This window comes from Aquila chrysaetos, chromosome 23 (assembly GCF_900496995.4).
Source record: "Aquila chrysaetos chrysaetos chromosome 23, bAquChr1.4, whole genome shotgun sequence".
Lineage (NCBI taxonomy): Eukaryota > Metazoa > Chordata > Aves > Accipitriformes > Accipitridae > Aquila > Aquila chrysaetos.
Window position 1 is genome coordinate 6,381,148 of NC_044026.1, and position 16,045 is coordinate 6,397,192.

Here is a 16,045-nt window from a genome sequence, read left to right on the forward strand (position 1 = left end):
CAGAGTCACACTGCAGTCCTTCTCACTGTTTTGGAGTGAGTTATTGCTGACCGCAGTGACAGTCCACAGCAGTCAGCTGATGTAGAAAAGGTCTTTTACAAATATCTCACCATTCCTGACCCTGTTGTCAGCCCTCTACGAAATTTCTGCTATCGATATACCAGGCTGAATAACCTTTGGAAAAAGCCCTTTAGGCTACAATTTCCCAACATCTTAGTAGTTTTCACTGGCATGTGGTAATGCATATATTTCCAGAACTTCTTGTTTGGAGCAGCAGAAATAGAAGTCTTCCAGGTAATGACTGGTAAAATCCGAAGAGCTTTCTTCACTACTGGAGGCAAAGTCTCTGGCTCTTGGAAAGCCTGGAACTTTATTAATACCAGTTTGATCCTTGTGTCTTCCAATGCACAGTTCACTGCTGCTTGCAGTTCGAAGATGCTTGGTCCACTGACGTAGGCTGGGCTCAAAATAATTATTGCTCGTCTGCTTTGTTTAATAGCTGTAACAACTTCATCTGTGTATGCTGGAGAAGAAATGGCGATTGTTACTGCATTCTATAATGGACTTTTTATCTTATCAGTTCCTTTATGAACAGCCAAAACCCAGAAATAAGGAAAGCCAAAAATAGGGTTGCTGAGCAATCACATAACTCCTAGAAATGTGCTTGCTATCAGAGGGTACTGCTGCTGTTCTTACGCAGCCTGGAGACCACAACTTGCTGATCAGGAGGTGGAGGGCACAGCTGAGACCTCAACACACTTTGTTGATACTCAGACAGGGTCTAAGAGACATTTGGGCTTGTCTTTGTCTCTCTCAGGGACAGGTGCTGAGGGCTTTCTCAGTACTGCAGGTAGCACTCACTAAAGTTGCTCAGAAAGTAACTACTGAAATATTTGGCGTCTTCTTTTCAGGGAATGGAGTCTGCTTGCAAAGAAATTCTTGGACAAGAAGCTTTGTCTCAGCCTAGCACCTCCCAGTGACCACACTCAAACATACATATGCCTCAGGTGCAGGGGCCAGATACAAAGATCAAAACACAATGAGATTTGAGCAGACACTCCAGTACCAAAATACACCATTTGCTGATCTGGTGCATAAGGTTTTTTGGAAAATGAAAAACAATTTCATAAACTGAAGATTTTCTACCATCGACAGGGACCTTACCTCCTCCTGGAAGAATATCTCTTTCAAGAATGCATAACTTGTATCCATATTTATTTTCCAGCATGTCTGGAAGAAGCTCCAGGGCAAATTTTTCCTCAGTAATTAAAGTAGAGTCACTTTCAGAAGAGTCTGGTTTTGCATAGGACACAAATGCATCAAACTCTTTGCCATCTAAAATAAATAAATAAATAAATAACACTGTATACATTAACGAGTCTGTCTGAAGCATTCAGCTTCTTCCTTAATGCTCAGTTTCCATTTATATGTATTTAAGCAGTCACAACACAAACCTAAAATTATCACCTGTTCATGAAGTACAGCCATCCAGTTACCCAAAGCCAACCCTTACTCCTTACTGTCTTGTAAATTTTGTAGACATAAACATCAAGCATTTTTTTGCATTTCCACAGATATGTGACAGTTTTCACCAGTGGAAGATCTGGTCGCTTCCAGGCAAAATCCATATTGTAGGGAATGATTCCCAATCTTTTCTCTCATTTGCCCAAATGTTCATTCCAAAAATATTAATCAATGCACAACCTACTTTGAAAATATAGTGAATTTTAAAGGAACAATATTCTTAAATATTAGCTGCTTGCAAAAGATGCCCTATTTTCATACACTGTTACATTTGTATTCAGAGAGACTGGTGCAAGTAGCAAAGCCTAAGTCTGATCCAAATATCAGCTCAGACACTGAGTACTGACCAATTTCTGGACTTTGTTTCAATCTCATTAAAAGAATATGTTTGTGAGGTGCAGATGAAAAATATATAAAGAACTTTTCTCAGCTTTGAAACAGTCTGGTACCAATGACCTGAGTTAGGCCCATTCTTAACTACAAGGTAAAAGTAAATCTTATCTATTTTCTAAATAAAATTTTAACTATACTTGAGGGAAAAGGAAGGAAAACAAAAGGAATTACTGGTGAAAGCAAAAGGTGCAGTAGACTTGGGCCAGTTCCCCATATGTAGCTGCCATTTAAGGGTCCTAAGGTTGACGGGACTGCCAAATTTGATGCAGGAACTATTGGATACTCAAATCTTTTGGAATCACAGGACACCCTCAAGTAGCCCGGATGACATCAGACACCTATGTTCAATCAGCTGAGTTGTATCATATGTCAATACAGTTAACAGAAACCACAAAGAAAATCTGCTGTTTAGCACAGGGTCCTACTGCAGGGTGCTGCTGCAGGGCGAGCTGAGCAGCTCTCCGGATTTCACCGTGTTGGCTACATCTTCACCGCGTGGGAACCGAGACACCTACCTCCGGCACAGACACCTAAGTAATGGTGTTGAGCATCACCCCGTACCTCAGTGTTAACCTCCTGATTTCTATCCCTAGAGGTAAGATGAGGATCACAAACCTGAGCGAGAGCCATCAGGTTCTAGAAGAGCCCATACGGATTCCAAGGAGCAAAGGAAACGCACATGGAAAACTAATGACATGCATGAACCGGGGTTGAACAGCTAGATTCAGAACCAGCGTGTAGCAGCAAGTATGTCAACAAACCCAAATATAGGGGTGCAGGTCAGGTTTAGCGGCCAAGGATGTGATCAGACAACACGTGCTACGTTGCCGCTCCTCCCCTCTGCTCCCGCCGCACGCTTCCACCACTTCCTTCTACGGGTGGTGAAGCTCTTGGGGCAAGAGAGGAAGCTAATTCACTTTGCTAGCTACTCACTGTCTTTTACTGAGTTATTTTTCTGCCCTGTCGAGCCAATTTAGGCCCACAAGAGTGAATCACCACCGGCAGGCATGCAGGACTAGTGTGGGAATTGAAGGTGGGGCAGCAGGTCACTACGTTGGTTTAGCTGAACTTCAATTCAGCTACACCCAGAATTGAAGCTCCTTTGAAAACAGTTTTTAAATGACAATAAATTGCACTACAAGCCAGATATTCCTCATTTCACCCACAGAGGTCACTGCAATCCTATTAGACAATGACCATTAATAAATATATCACCATTTTCCTTTCTAGTATTACTATTACAATAGCAAGTTAAAAACACATACACAGTAAGCACCATTAGGATTTTTTTTTTCCCCAGAATTGTACAGAAGGACCATTAGAACCTGAGGAGCTTTTGGCACAAAGATTTAAGATGCCCAAAGGGTAGGAAATGAAGAATACCCGGGTTAAGCAAAGTGACTGCATACGTGATCTATAAATGTTAGTATCCCAGCTTCTGCATTGTTTCTTTCCCCTTGTGGAAGAAGGCAAGATTTTTAAGAGGGGTATCTGCATTGGCTAAGGAGGGTTAGAGAGGCATGAGAAAAAAGGTGACCTTACTGCTGTCTTCAACTACCAAATGGGAAGGTACAGAGATGATGGAGACAGATTCTTGTCTGAGATGCACAGGGATAGAAGCAGCAACAGACACAAGATGCAACAAGGAAAATTCTCATTACATGTTAGTGAAAAAGTTTGCACTGTGACAGTGGTCAAAAACTGGAGCATGTTGTCCAGAGAGGTTGTGGATTCTCTATCCTGACCTAAGTTGGCTCTGCTTTGAGTAGGGTATGGGATCAGATGACTCCCAGGGATCCCTTCCAACCTTGTGCGATTCTGCAATTCTCTGATTCTGTGCTAAGAGGAATGGGAGAGGAGAAATGATGGAAAGGAAGAAAAGGCAAAATTAAGTCACAACTGCTGCTTTGCTGCTCTATGAGCAAGCCCTTTCAGACCTCAGGTGACTTGATATGCATCCACATGAAGTGAGAAGGACATAATCCTGCAGGTGAGAACACATTTTATGGCCAATCACCTTAGGCAGAAAACTCTCGGGGTAGGCACAGTTGGTCCGCATACACCATGCCCCGACACTGCAAATGCTGCTTTGTGAGGTACATGAGAGTCAGGGAGTGGGACAGAGCCTGGAACCCAACGGTGTCTTCAACTTCAATGCACGAATCTTGGCAGGTCTGTCTCTGTCCTACTGACATACGGGGTGAGCTCTAAGGGGACTTTCCAAAGGTTCTCAAATCAATTTGGTACCAAACAGAGGGGAAATTTTGAGTGATTTCCCAAATTGCTTTTGCCAGCTGCCCTAGGGCTCACAAAAATACTTTCCAAAAGGGCAGTTAATTGTCTCATTGCTATGTATTTGTAGATATCTAGACACAGTTATTTCACACTCACATATAATCTATATATACACATGCAAACAGAAAAGCAGACTCAGACACCTATATCTCAAGCTGCATCAATATTCAAGATTTTTTAGAAACATTTCCTTGGGCACATACTATCAGATTTCTTTCAACCCATGTGAGAAAATTATATGTTAACTTCATTGAAGTAGGCACAGTCATTTCTGATACATTTTTACACTGCCTACTATGTTGGAGGCCCATTTTAGCTGAGATGATGGGGCAATGCTACTATGGAGGTTTGAAATATCAGAAGCTGATCACTCTGGTGTACACATCAGGATGGTCAACATAATTTTTAAAAGGAAATATGAGTGTTTCCAAAACCTACACTTCTCAGTTGGTGCCCTATGTCATCTTATTTCTCTCCTTTGTTTATTCTTCTGAGAAATTATTTGGCTTCAAGTGAAAAATATAATAGACTTTGGAGTCCTTCACTTAGTTCTGCAAGGACATTTGATTCTTGTCCACAGGTTCTGTTGAACACTTTGGGAGAATGAGGTTAAAATGTTGGAGATGTTCTATTATTCCCTGCAAAGGGACTGCCAAAATTCAACTTCCTACTCTAATCTTCCAAGAGTAAATTAGGGATCTTGTAAAAGGCTAACTGTGACATTTCAGTTGGTGTTAGATATTTCCTCCACACTGCCTGGCTTTTTTTTCCATCTGAATCCACTGAGCATCTTGCTAGCTTTAACAGCCTTTGTATCAGCTCAAAGAGAACAGGGTCATTCAGAGAATTTAATTAAATGGTTAATTCACACTGGATTAACCCACATGGCAAAAGGCAGTAGAAAAAACGGAGAAAATCAAAATTATACAATGTTTCTTACCTCCTGTAGTTTCGTTGTGGACCAGATAACTTCGGTACATCAGCACTATTTCAATCCAGTGCTGGTAAATGAAGGCAGTGCACAAAAGGAATGCAAATAGAGTAGAAATGGCACTGCACAGTACATATAAAAGAAACACTGTAGAAAGAAAAGGGTCTATCATAACTCAGGCTTTCCAAAATAATGTTGACACTTAGATGAAAAACTCAGTCCAGAAATGGGGGCAAACCATCTCACAATCCTCATTCTTGCCCTGCTGGCAAACTTTAGGGAAGTCAGGAATTCATTTAGCTGCAAACCTTAACACAGAGTTTCAGTCTACCATCAGGGACCTTTTTTGAATGGTATCTCCTTTATGTCATGAAAAGCCAATCTGTGATGGAAGGCACAGAGAAAACGGCCTGCCGTACCCTCAGCAGGGCTGAAAGTAGTCATCGCTTGAGATGGAAAAGTCACATCAGAACACACAGAGCTGCACACAGTGCCCTGCTGGAGACTTCCTGTGCCACTCCGATGATGAATCTCCACTGTGAACTATGGTTCAACACTTTAATTTCCACACTGATTCTGGTTTTGGCCTTTGCTTGAAAGGCTGCCACATTATGCCAAGTTATGGTAACTTCTCAGAAACATGCATGTTAAGGACTGGGGAAACAAACAGAAATGTCTTATGAAAATCAAGGAATATTATTGCTTTGAGCAGCTGCTCTGCTTCAGTTTAGTAGATTGCCTATTAATGTTCAGAGGTGCTACTGTCCCCTTCTTCCTCCCAGTTACTCTCTAGCTTCCACTTGGCCCACCTGCCTACAGTAAGTCCCCAGATACCCCCGTCCTTCTCAGTAGTCCTCAGAATAATGTGCCTTTCTAGACATCTGACAAATCAAACTTTTCCCATCCAGCTTCAAGAAACTTCTGCAGCTGACTAAAAAGCCCATGTCAATGGGGAATGAATTTGTAGCAATGAGTAAATCAAAATGTGTCTTCAAGGGCAAATAATCATCCATCAATAAATAGTTTTACCTCTCTGCTTTCTTTTCAGCTGGATCACAGCAGTGGCATTCCCCACCGAATTCTCAGCAAAGCACGTGAAGTTGCTTCTGAGGTCCCTTTCAGTAACCTCTTTCAGTTTCGCAACATGAAGAAGTGTGTGCCCCTTTAAACCTTTTGAATAAATGCTAAAGAGAAAAAAAAAAAAAAGTATTTGCATGGTACCTTTGCTGTTCATTCACACGATCCCCAAATGTCTTAAATACAAAGAAAGAGGAGCTTGCAACTTCGTAACATTCAGCTTGAACGGTTAACAGCGATGCAATATTCTGGTTTGGAACTTCCTTTTGGTTTTTACATTGTAAGAAGATACTAACATCAAAGGTCTGCAGACTGAAAGGTTTTTTCTTAATTCATCAACTCAGCAAAATACTTAAGCACTTGCCCAGTTTTAAATATATAGCCCCCTTTGACTTCTATAAGATTATTTGTGTTTTTCTAAGATGTAAGAAATTCCCCTGGGGGAAATGCAGGGAAATGAAACTTCAAAAAGGAGCCCTAATTGAGGACTAGCTGGGCAAAACGACTGAGGAGCACAGCCTCTTGCACAGGGGTAAAAAGCCCAAGGACAGGATAGGCAAACAGAGTAAGACAGACAGAAGGGACAGAAGTATAGGTAATGAAGAGGTAACAAGAGGAATCCCTTTGGGGCTGAGCGAGGGTTGTGGGGAACAGATCTGTGTCTGCAACCACTCGAGAAAACCCAGGGTTTCTGAGTCTCAGCATTTCTTTTTGAAAGCCACAAGTACAGGTGTCTCTGGGTGGTCCTGAAGGCACCTCACATCATGCCACTGCAAAATCATAGTCTACCATGGCCCTACCTCTGATGACACAAGATATACAGGCATGAGCATGGGCAAGCATTCAACCTGTACTGAAAGTCTGTCGGGAATGATTTATTCATTTGGGGTTTTAAAAAATAAACAGAAATTGTATGCACGCAAAAAGCTAAAAACTTTGTAAGAACATTAAAAGCTAAACATTGAAAAGTTAGGAAAATCCAATTTCCAATCTACCTCATGAGTGAGTGTGTGTGTATGGGGGGGGGGGGGAGGGGGATATCATCATTTGTTATTTTTTTCCCATATGACTCCTGTTAAGAACTTGATTTAGCAGGGACAGGAGGGCTTTTGCTTCCCCCAATGTACAAAAAAGTTTTCCCATAAAGATGACTCAGGGCTGCGTAGTGAAAGACACGCTTGCTTCTGTCGCCTCCACTATGTTTCTTGCCCAGGCTGGACACTGCATAAGTGAACGAGACAGGGAAGTACAGGAAGGAAAGGGAAGCACAGTGACTATTTGGGTTGTCCCCAAGTCACAGGAAACCTTTCCCCCACACATTGCTTCTCTGCAGGGTCTGGTTAATTCTTGCCAGGGAAGACCCCTGAAATTCGGTGCTGCAAGTCCTCAGGATGACTCAATAAACACACACCAATGTCTGAGGCACCAAACTCCTTTCAATGTCCACGGTACTGTTTTACTGATCTGGTTTTTTCCCCACTCGGAGACAGTTTCCCAAGACAGATTGTGTAAGTTGCTAGCAAGGCACAACAGAGGGAACACTTGAAAACAGCGGATGCAGGCGCAGGCAGCCAAGCACCGTTCATGTTGAAGCTGTCCATGAGCTAAAGCTTTAGTTAAGATCGCACAGAAAGTTTGAGTTCTTGACTTTATGGCCATCAATATGTGCTTCTGTACATGAAGCACATGTGCCTGTCACATGCTCATGGACATACACACTGATATGTTGAAGAACAGACCCTTCTGAGTTTCTTTCAGTAAAATGCATTCAGTAAAGCTGTTGTAGAAGGCTTTTTAGAGTTGCTGACTGTAGTAGTAATCAGACTACTGGGGTTTTTCTTACCTTGTTTCCTGATTCAATTTCTCATTTATATTTTCTTTGTTGTTTCTTTTCCATGTTACCCTCATCAGAGAAACTCTTTCAAACCCGAACTGTACACGGCATTCCAATTCAAGTGGCTTTCCTGGAACAAATTAGCACAGAAAAACAATGCAGGATATTTTTCTCTTAAATAGCCTGGGATCTGTATAACGCATGATGCTTTCTTTATTATCCACAAAGATATATACCAAGAAAAAAACCTACTTTTTATCCAAAATTCTTATACTCCTAGAGAGCAAAGCTGTTTTGCTTTATCAAGACCTATCATCATCTACCAATACCTCATTTAAACATTTTCTTTTACTTTCAGATGAGGAATCGAAACTTACCAAGCTCTGCTTCAAGGATCACCACACCATTGGGATACAAGAAGTTTGGTGGATGGATAGTGTTTTTTTCTGCAATTAACATGAATAGTGTTAATAACTCTAATGCTACCATCAGTGCAGAAGACCAGAGAAAATATCTTACAGTATTTTCTTTTTGAAATGTTAGGTGGAATTTAGACACCTAAGTCCAAGAGGATGATTTACAGTTGTTGAGGTGTCTAAGAGTGCATAGGTAAGGGAGTTTTGACCACAAAACTTACGTAGCTACGTAGAAACCTCCTATCTCGGTTACTCTGAGGCATTGCCATCTTACATGAGTTGAGGAGCTCAGCGTCTACCCTACATTTAGGGTTATTTGGGATTCAGAAATTAGGGCCCCCCTTGCAAAACCCCCTGAAGGATGCAATCCTCATACCAGTTCCCCACCAAGCCCCATTCAGTGTCCAGTAAGCACATGTACAGCACACACACCTCATTCACAAGCACAGGTACTTGCCTTAAAATAACCATGTATTTTTTCAAAGCAAAGGCTGCCAAAGGGCACAGATAATGACACCCACAGTTTATACAATCTACTAAGCGATTACCCAGGCTCTGGAAAAACAGCCTGAAGGGGCTAAAACCCACAGCTCTGATATTCTAGGAAAGTCCCATACTGCAGGAAATGGTGCCACACAACACTTTTTTTTTTTTTTTTTAAATGAAGCCACAGCAGAGAAATGTATGCAAGATTCAGGGGGAGTATATATGTATATGGCACCTTTCAAGTGTTTTTCTGACTGTGCTGTGAAGTGAGGAAAAAGACCTGAGAAGCACAGTGCGTTAGCTCAGGTGCAGCCAGATCAGAATAAAAGCAGAGCTAGTCCATGCCTGCTTGGAAAATATTGTGGGAATATAGCCAGAGAGAAGAGTGAAAGAGCATCCGACATTGTAACCCAGCCCACAGAGGTCTCAAAAGTTGGTGAGATGTGGTTTCTAGGCCCTGTCCTGATGGAATGTATATATTTTTCCCATGACTCCTTAGTACCAAATGCATCAAACATCTGCAAAAAAGGGACCGGCTATTTCAGAGGAGTGCTGTCCTCACTAGGCCATAGAACCAGGTTGCCTCACCTGACACCTTTCTTTCGCTCCCTAAATCTTGTTCTCCCTTCCACAGAGTGGCCCACTTTCCACCAGGATGCTGAGAATAGGTCCTGTGCTGTTGTCACACAGAAACAGCTGTACTGGGTCCATCCAGCTCAGGATATAGAACACATGTAGCTATGCTTTCCTCTGGGACCTGTGATTGACTGGAGTGTCTGACGAGAGTGTCTTACAGCACTCCACCACAGATATCTGGAGAAAAGCATAACCGTATCTCTCTTTTAGCAAACTAAACAGAGTCTCCCCCGTTCCTGATCCTGAGTTGCTATAGCATGCTCCCTTGCACAGTGTTGATGTTGTCCAAGAACATTCTGCCAGGCAATATCTGGGCTTCGCCTCAAGGACAGCAGAGGACAGTAAATATTATGGAAAAGGTCACCATGATTTGAAGGAAAATATAAGTCCATGCCATATCACTGTGCCATAGAGTTCTAGCTAGTTTTATTTAGTAATCCATACAAAGCCTAAAAGAACAGGTCATGCAGGCAGTGATGCCTTCCCCCAAAACAGCACATGCAACAACAAACGGATTGTTTGCTAGTTAGATTTCTCACAGGTCTCCTGTCTCCTCTGCCATTAAAAAGTTATGTGGAAGATGGGCAGTGATCCCACCAATATCACCTTCTTCATCATTGTCAAGTGAAAAAAATGAAGGTCTCATGCATGCTACAAGGAACAATTTTTTATCTAACTCCTATTTTCACATAAGCCTCTACTTCAGGGACAGAGATAGAATTGAGATACATTGGTTTTGTCCACATTTCCCATGCAGGATTAGCACTCCTTCCTCCTAGTATGTGAATATCTTCCTAACACTCCCCGTACAGTACATGGAGAACATTGGCACCAGTTGGAGTTTCATGAATTCTATTCCCAGATCAAGAGATCTAAATCCTTTTGTAGATTTGATCCCCACTGCTAGGAACTACAATAAATCCAAGGCAGAATTAGGTTTTGAAAATGATGGCATTGTATGCTACATGTTATTACTGAACACTGAAGGTTCTAGTCAATGTCCCAAGATGTCCTCAGAATACTTGAAAGAGGATTTTAATGATCGAGTAGCTAATTCAGTTTATGGGTTTTTCAGAACAAGGGCCTGAACAAAAGACATAAATAAGGTAGGAAAGAATAGAGAAAACATACTTTACTTCAGGTATTTTATTCTGAGTTATTACACTACTCACCAATGACTTCTACTGTTACTGCTGTTCTCATTGTCCACTTGGTAGTGTTGTCATACAGAGTGTAATCACACACATATATTCCAGCATCTCTGTCATAGGTTGGATTCAAGTAGATTTCATTAGGCTTAAGCTTTAGACTTTGTCTGCTTTTCCTATGTTTTATCTGATGACCATCCTAATGAAAAGAAAAGAGTATCAAGGAATTAGAAGTCCTCTTTTTGTTATTGTTGCTGTTATTAAATTATATTTGAAGATGTTTGGATAGGATTACCATGGCAGTAGGGCTAAGCCAAACTCTTTCCACTGAAGTCCAAAAAAAGATTTATTAGGAGTCTGAGGACATTTGTCAGTTATATTAAAATTACTTCAATTTCTTAGCTGAAGAGAAAGCATTTCTAGGCTTCTATTTAATGGAATAATATTTTGGGTGTGGCAAATTTCTTCAAAACTCTTACTTACAGACTTGATATATAGCAATTCAAGATTCTACTTTTGGGTGGAATTTCTCAGGCTGCATTATCTGCCAAAGAAGAGTTCAAGAACCTACGGCACATGAGCATTAACTAGACCTAAAGCTGTACCTCCACTGAGCTTTTTTGAATGCTCAGGACTGTGACTCTTACCTTGTACCATTTTACATCTGTCTTTTTTACATGGCTGTAGCATTTTGTCCCAGGACAGGTTATTGAATTCCCATTGGCAGCAAGAAGATATAGCATATTTGTGTCATAACCTGAACATTTTGCCACCTTCTTTGTTTGAACCTCCAAAACAATTTTGAGACATGGGATTTTTTCTCTGAGTGATGCAGAAAAAAAAGTTAAAACATTTAATACACAAAACAAAACAAAACAAAACAAAACAATTAATTCTTGTATAGAAATAGAAGCCTTTTGCTCCATTACATACCGTATCATGCAGATGTACACTCCAGAAGCATTGTCCCTTACTGGTTTAAACCAAAGTGCATCACCTTGGAGAGCAGGATTAGAGCTTCCCTTGATAGCCTTCAGTGGCTCTTTACCTTTCTGATGCCAGAACCATTCCACCTGATGTTGTTTTAGGAGTGAGTTGTTATAAATGTGGGTAGCATCTCTATCTGGTAAAGCACATTGTAAAACAAACTCCTCATCACTAATTGCACGATACCATATTTGAGGTTCGACATGGGAACATCCTGAAAAGGAGGACAATAAGATATCAGTACCACCTGAAAGAACACACAGTCATCATGTTTAAAAAAAATAATTAGGAATACTACAAAAATACAATTTTACCTTTCTTTGTGTTAAATAATTTTTTATGTGACCGGATGCTGGGCTAACAGAGAATTGATTTCCTTAAACATGGAATTTGCCAGTGTTCTCAAAAGTTTATTCAAAGGTTTCCAAAAGTTTACTAGGCCTTTTTCAAAAGCCCAATGTTAAAATAGCTTAAGATTTTTAGTGAACTGAAGATTTTCACATGGGTGCTAACCTGTTGAACCTCAGTTCTGTAGAAAAGCAGATGCAGCAATTCTAGCTCTCCTCATATTAACAGAGAAGGGACTGACCTAATCCTGAAGAAGCAGAGCCTGCTCACCACACTCCCTATTTAGGGTAAGAATGACAAACATTATTGTCTCACTGCTTTCAAATCTTTCCCCTCTTATGTATCAGGTTACTGTCACTAAAATTAAATTTTTGGATTCTGAAAGCTGTGGTCACTCATCCTAACCTCGAATTCTCTAAAGGCTGACCGACCTTGCTGCGTAACCCCTCCTGCCAGCCAGGATGTGGTAACCCTTGAAAGTACGGCAGGATTTCACTTCAGCAGATGGGAGGGCATGATATCTTCGGTTCCTCGCCTGCCCACCTGCGAGACTCTTCACAGTTTCAGTTTCTCTCTGCGAACAGAATTGGACAAGCTCCTCCAGATAGATTGTGTGGGTGGAAGACTTTGATGTATCGGTCTCACCCTGCCTTTCTCTTCCTTCTCCCCTGCGACAGGCTCGGACCAGCTGCTGGAGACTTCAAGGAGTCACAGAAGCAATTCATTTGCTCCATTCGGTTCTCAGAAATTCTCCTTTACATTTGCCCTTTTCATTAGCAAACTGAATTTTGAATCATATTTAGGGTAAACTGTATTACCAATACTTAAAAAGCTTGCAGAAAGGCTAGAAACAGCTCTTTGCCTGACACAAGCATGAACAGGTACAGGAAAAACTCATGAAGGCATGGAAAAATGCAGATCCACTTTTCTCAGCTGTCAGAAAGCACCACAAACACCAAACCTCATCAAAGCAGACTCTTACCTGGCAAGTAAATCTCTCTAACTTCTGCCCTGCTGACAAACAATGCTAGGATCCAGCACAAAGTGAGCATGATTTTCTTTATCAATTTTGGTTGATATTCTGAGACATTTTCTTTAAGAATCATCTTGCTTTCTGTAAAAGAGGAAAGCAGATTTTTTTTGTAAATAATATTACAATAAGATAGATAGGTAATTGCATATTTTATTATGTAGCTCTATAAAACTTAGCAGACAGTATTTCCTAGATATTGTTCTTTTTAAAAATGGGGTTTGCAGCACTCTTCCTGCTCATGTTATTTAACACAAATGCAGGATAGATGATATTCAAGAGTATGCAACAATCTCTTTAAATACATCTTGCGCAGAGCTGCTTACAGATAGATTTCCAAGTTACACCTACAGCAATGCAGAACTCCACATCTGGAGTGGAAATGCAGGTCCTTCAGCAGCTGTTGCTCTTAGAAGAGGAACCTGTCCTCTAAGATGAGAGATAAGATACCAAATAACAAAATCAGCCTTTAGCTAATGACAACTATCAGCAACAGACTGAGAAAGGCATAACTGGCACCAAAATCCATGGAGCTCTGTTGCATCCTGAAGGCCAACAGGTCCAGAGTGTGTAAACGGGATTCATTTGGGATTAAACCAAATCTGAAGACGTGCTGCAGCTGCAAATGGCATTGAGTCCGTGGGATTGGAGTAGAACTATATAGAAGTAAAGACCTCAAAGCATGTACTGTGTGGGAACCAGGTCTTTGGTTCTAACTCTTTCACCCAAGAGACATGCTCCTGTTGGGCTTTATTACCAGCTAAAATGGCCATACCCCAAGATGTATGTTAGGGTCAGCAGAGCAACCTAAAAAACCCCTTCTTCTCCTCCATGCCTTACCTGTGTGTGCAGCATCAGGCCTCACGTCTGCACCACGGTGCTGTGGGGCACTGCTTGAATGACCCTAGCAGAGACCTGCTGAACAGGGTAACATCCACGCCACCATAAGGTGCCAGCTCCGTGGTGTGCCATCTGTGAGCTGAGACCGGGAACACCCGGGGGATTTGGGAGCAGGTCCGCAAAGCGCTCAGCTGCACCCAGACCCCTATATTCCAGCATCCTGCCCAAGGTGAAACCCCAAACCCTACTGTATGAAGTGTTTTGCCTCTGCTACTAAGAGGTTTGATCTGTGTCCCACAGCCTTCTCAGCCACAGGGCTAGAGGGAAGGCAGGCTTCAAGCATGCCTGTTCAACAGCCATAGCTTAATTAGGGTATTTAGTGAGAACATATCCAACGCCTGTGAGTGAAATGTCTGGAGTGCCCGATTCAGGATCTCAGTGAGTAAAAAGGCTGTGTGCTTTGCTGATGATCACATTGTGCAACGGAGACCTCAAGGAGCTTTTTTCTTTGCTCGTTTGGCCACAGAGTGACTCTGCATTTGCACAGCTGCCAGAGAGGCACTGAGTCAGCCCAAGGGAGAAAAGAAAAGGTCGGGCAAAGGCTAGTCCCTCGTCTGTTGGCACCTCATGCAAATCAGACACAACTCATACAGGCAGGAGGCAAGAGAGCAGCCAGTGCACACTGAGCTAGCAAGAGAGGTGAAGAGAACTCCCACTCTGCACTTTTTTGGGCAGCTATTCTGTGTAGAGAGGAGCACTTTAGTCACCATTCTCTTCAGCATGTCTCTATTCCTTGCAAGTGAACGGAATGATCTATTTTTACACTCAGAGGTCACATGGAGTAGGTTAACTCATTTGTGTTAACCCATCCTAGTGCTTTATTACAGACTGGCTGCTGCCAACTGTCACCACCCCATACATCTTTTAAAATCATCCTGAAACTCCAAGCCAATACGTATGTCTGACTAAAGAGACAGTTTCCTACCAGCACTGGGCAAAAGCCCTCCTAAACTTTAAGAAGACTGTCTTATCCACTGCAAAAGCATCAATGGATCCTGACTCTTGACTCTGGCTTTATGACAGTCGTAAAGACCTCTCTCAAGGCATTCATTAGGGCTGCATCTCTGTTAAAACTCTATAAAACAAAGGATGATGTTTTGAGTTATGCCACCCAACAGGCCAAGTGGCAAAGGCATACTGGTGCCAGTAGCAAGCAGGACCCATGGGCTTTGTGCGTGATTCAGTGCTGCAGTCCCTTGAGCTGATGTCAGGGGCCACTGTTGTCAAAAGGGGAAGGTCTCGTCTGCTTCTCCGTCCTCCCCGCTCCCTTCTCCCTCGATCCCAAGCAAATGGTGCAGCCCCTCTCCTGTGACAGCGCTGGTCCTTTCTGGTGACTCATTCAATCTGTTAAGCCATCAGAAGCTACCTGAGGAGTGCCTGAGCTGGCACAAGACAAGCAGTGGAAGCATCTACTTCCCAGCTGCCCGTTTGTCTGTAATCGGGGACAGGCAGGCTGCGTGTAGCAAAACCACATCAAGTGACCATTCACGAAGCATTTAATAACGCCAGTGATGTATAATCTCACTGCTCTTCAGTTACTGCTATGCTAACAACGCCCTCTTCAAGCTCAAAATGTCACCACAAATGGGGAAGAGGTGTGAAAGGCTTAGGTAATCAATGTTATAACTTTGGTTAGCAATCTGTAATTTTCTGTTGTCTTTTGCTAGCCATGGAAAAATAAACCACTGCCAAATTTTTTGCTAACTGATACCACTTTTATTAGAGAATCCTGGAAACTTTGCATTTTTATAGTGCTTTAAAAGTATGGTAGCGTGTGAAATTAAGAAGTGTCATCTTGCAAGCGTGCTTGACAAGAAGAAAGAAATTCACAGTAGAAGCAGACAGCAATTACCAAAAGAGGGGGATACCTGAAACAGGATGATCTTAAACTGACCTTTCAGGTGTATTTGCACTGCAGGTAGACTCAAGATGATTCAGTGACTCAATATAATCAGTGACTCGTTTTATCTTGGTCAGTATCTGCCAGAAAAAGAAAGCACTCTACTCTGGGCAACGTATTATCAAGAGTCTCTCTGCCTT

General features: G+C 42.0%; 1 protein-coding gene across 1 annotated transcript; it reads right to left on the reverse strand.

Annotated features, from left to right (window-relative positions):
* Positions 1-148: 148 nt before the first annotated feature.
* LOC115334650 (interleukin 18 receptor accessory protein) lies at positions 149-13,223 on the reverse strand. Its single transcript, XM_029999105.2, has 10 exons — positions 13,058-13,223; positions 11,674-11,941; positions 11,388-11,562; positions 10,765-10,939; positions 8,432-8,500; positions 8,064-8,184; positions 6,173-6,327; positions 5,153-5,290; positions 1,165-1,335; positions 149-523 (listed from the first exon to the last, which is right to left on the reverse strand). Exons 1-10 carry the CDS (start codon positions 13,179-13,181, stop codon positions 150-152), a joined length of 1,770 nt encoding a protein of 589 aa, XP_029854965.2. The 5' UTR covers positions 13,182-13,223; the 3' UTR covers position 149.
* Positions 13,224-16,045: the final 2,822 nt, after the last annotated feature.

Excerpts from the sequence above, each read along its gene's own strand:
- LOC115334650 (XM_029999105.2), bottom strand. The coding sequence starts at position 13,181 with ATGATTCTTAAAGAAAATGTCTCAGAATATCAACCAAAATTGATAAAG. Across the intron at positions 8,185-8,431 it reads GATCCTTGAAGCAGAGCTTG|GAAAGCCACTTGAATTGGAA; the intron begins GTAAGTTTCGAT and ends AATTTGTTCCAG. Across the intron at positions 6,328-8,063 it reads AAATTGAATCAGGAAACAAG|CATTTATTCAAAAGGTTTAA; the intron begins GTAAGAAAAACC and ends TTTTCTCTTTAG.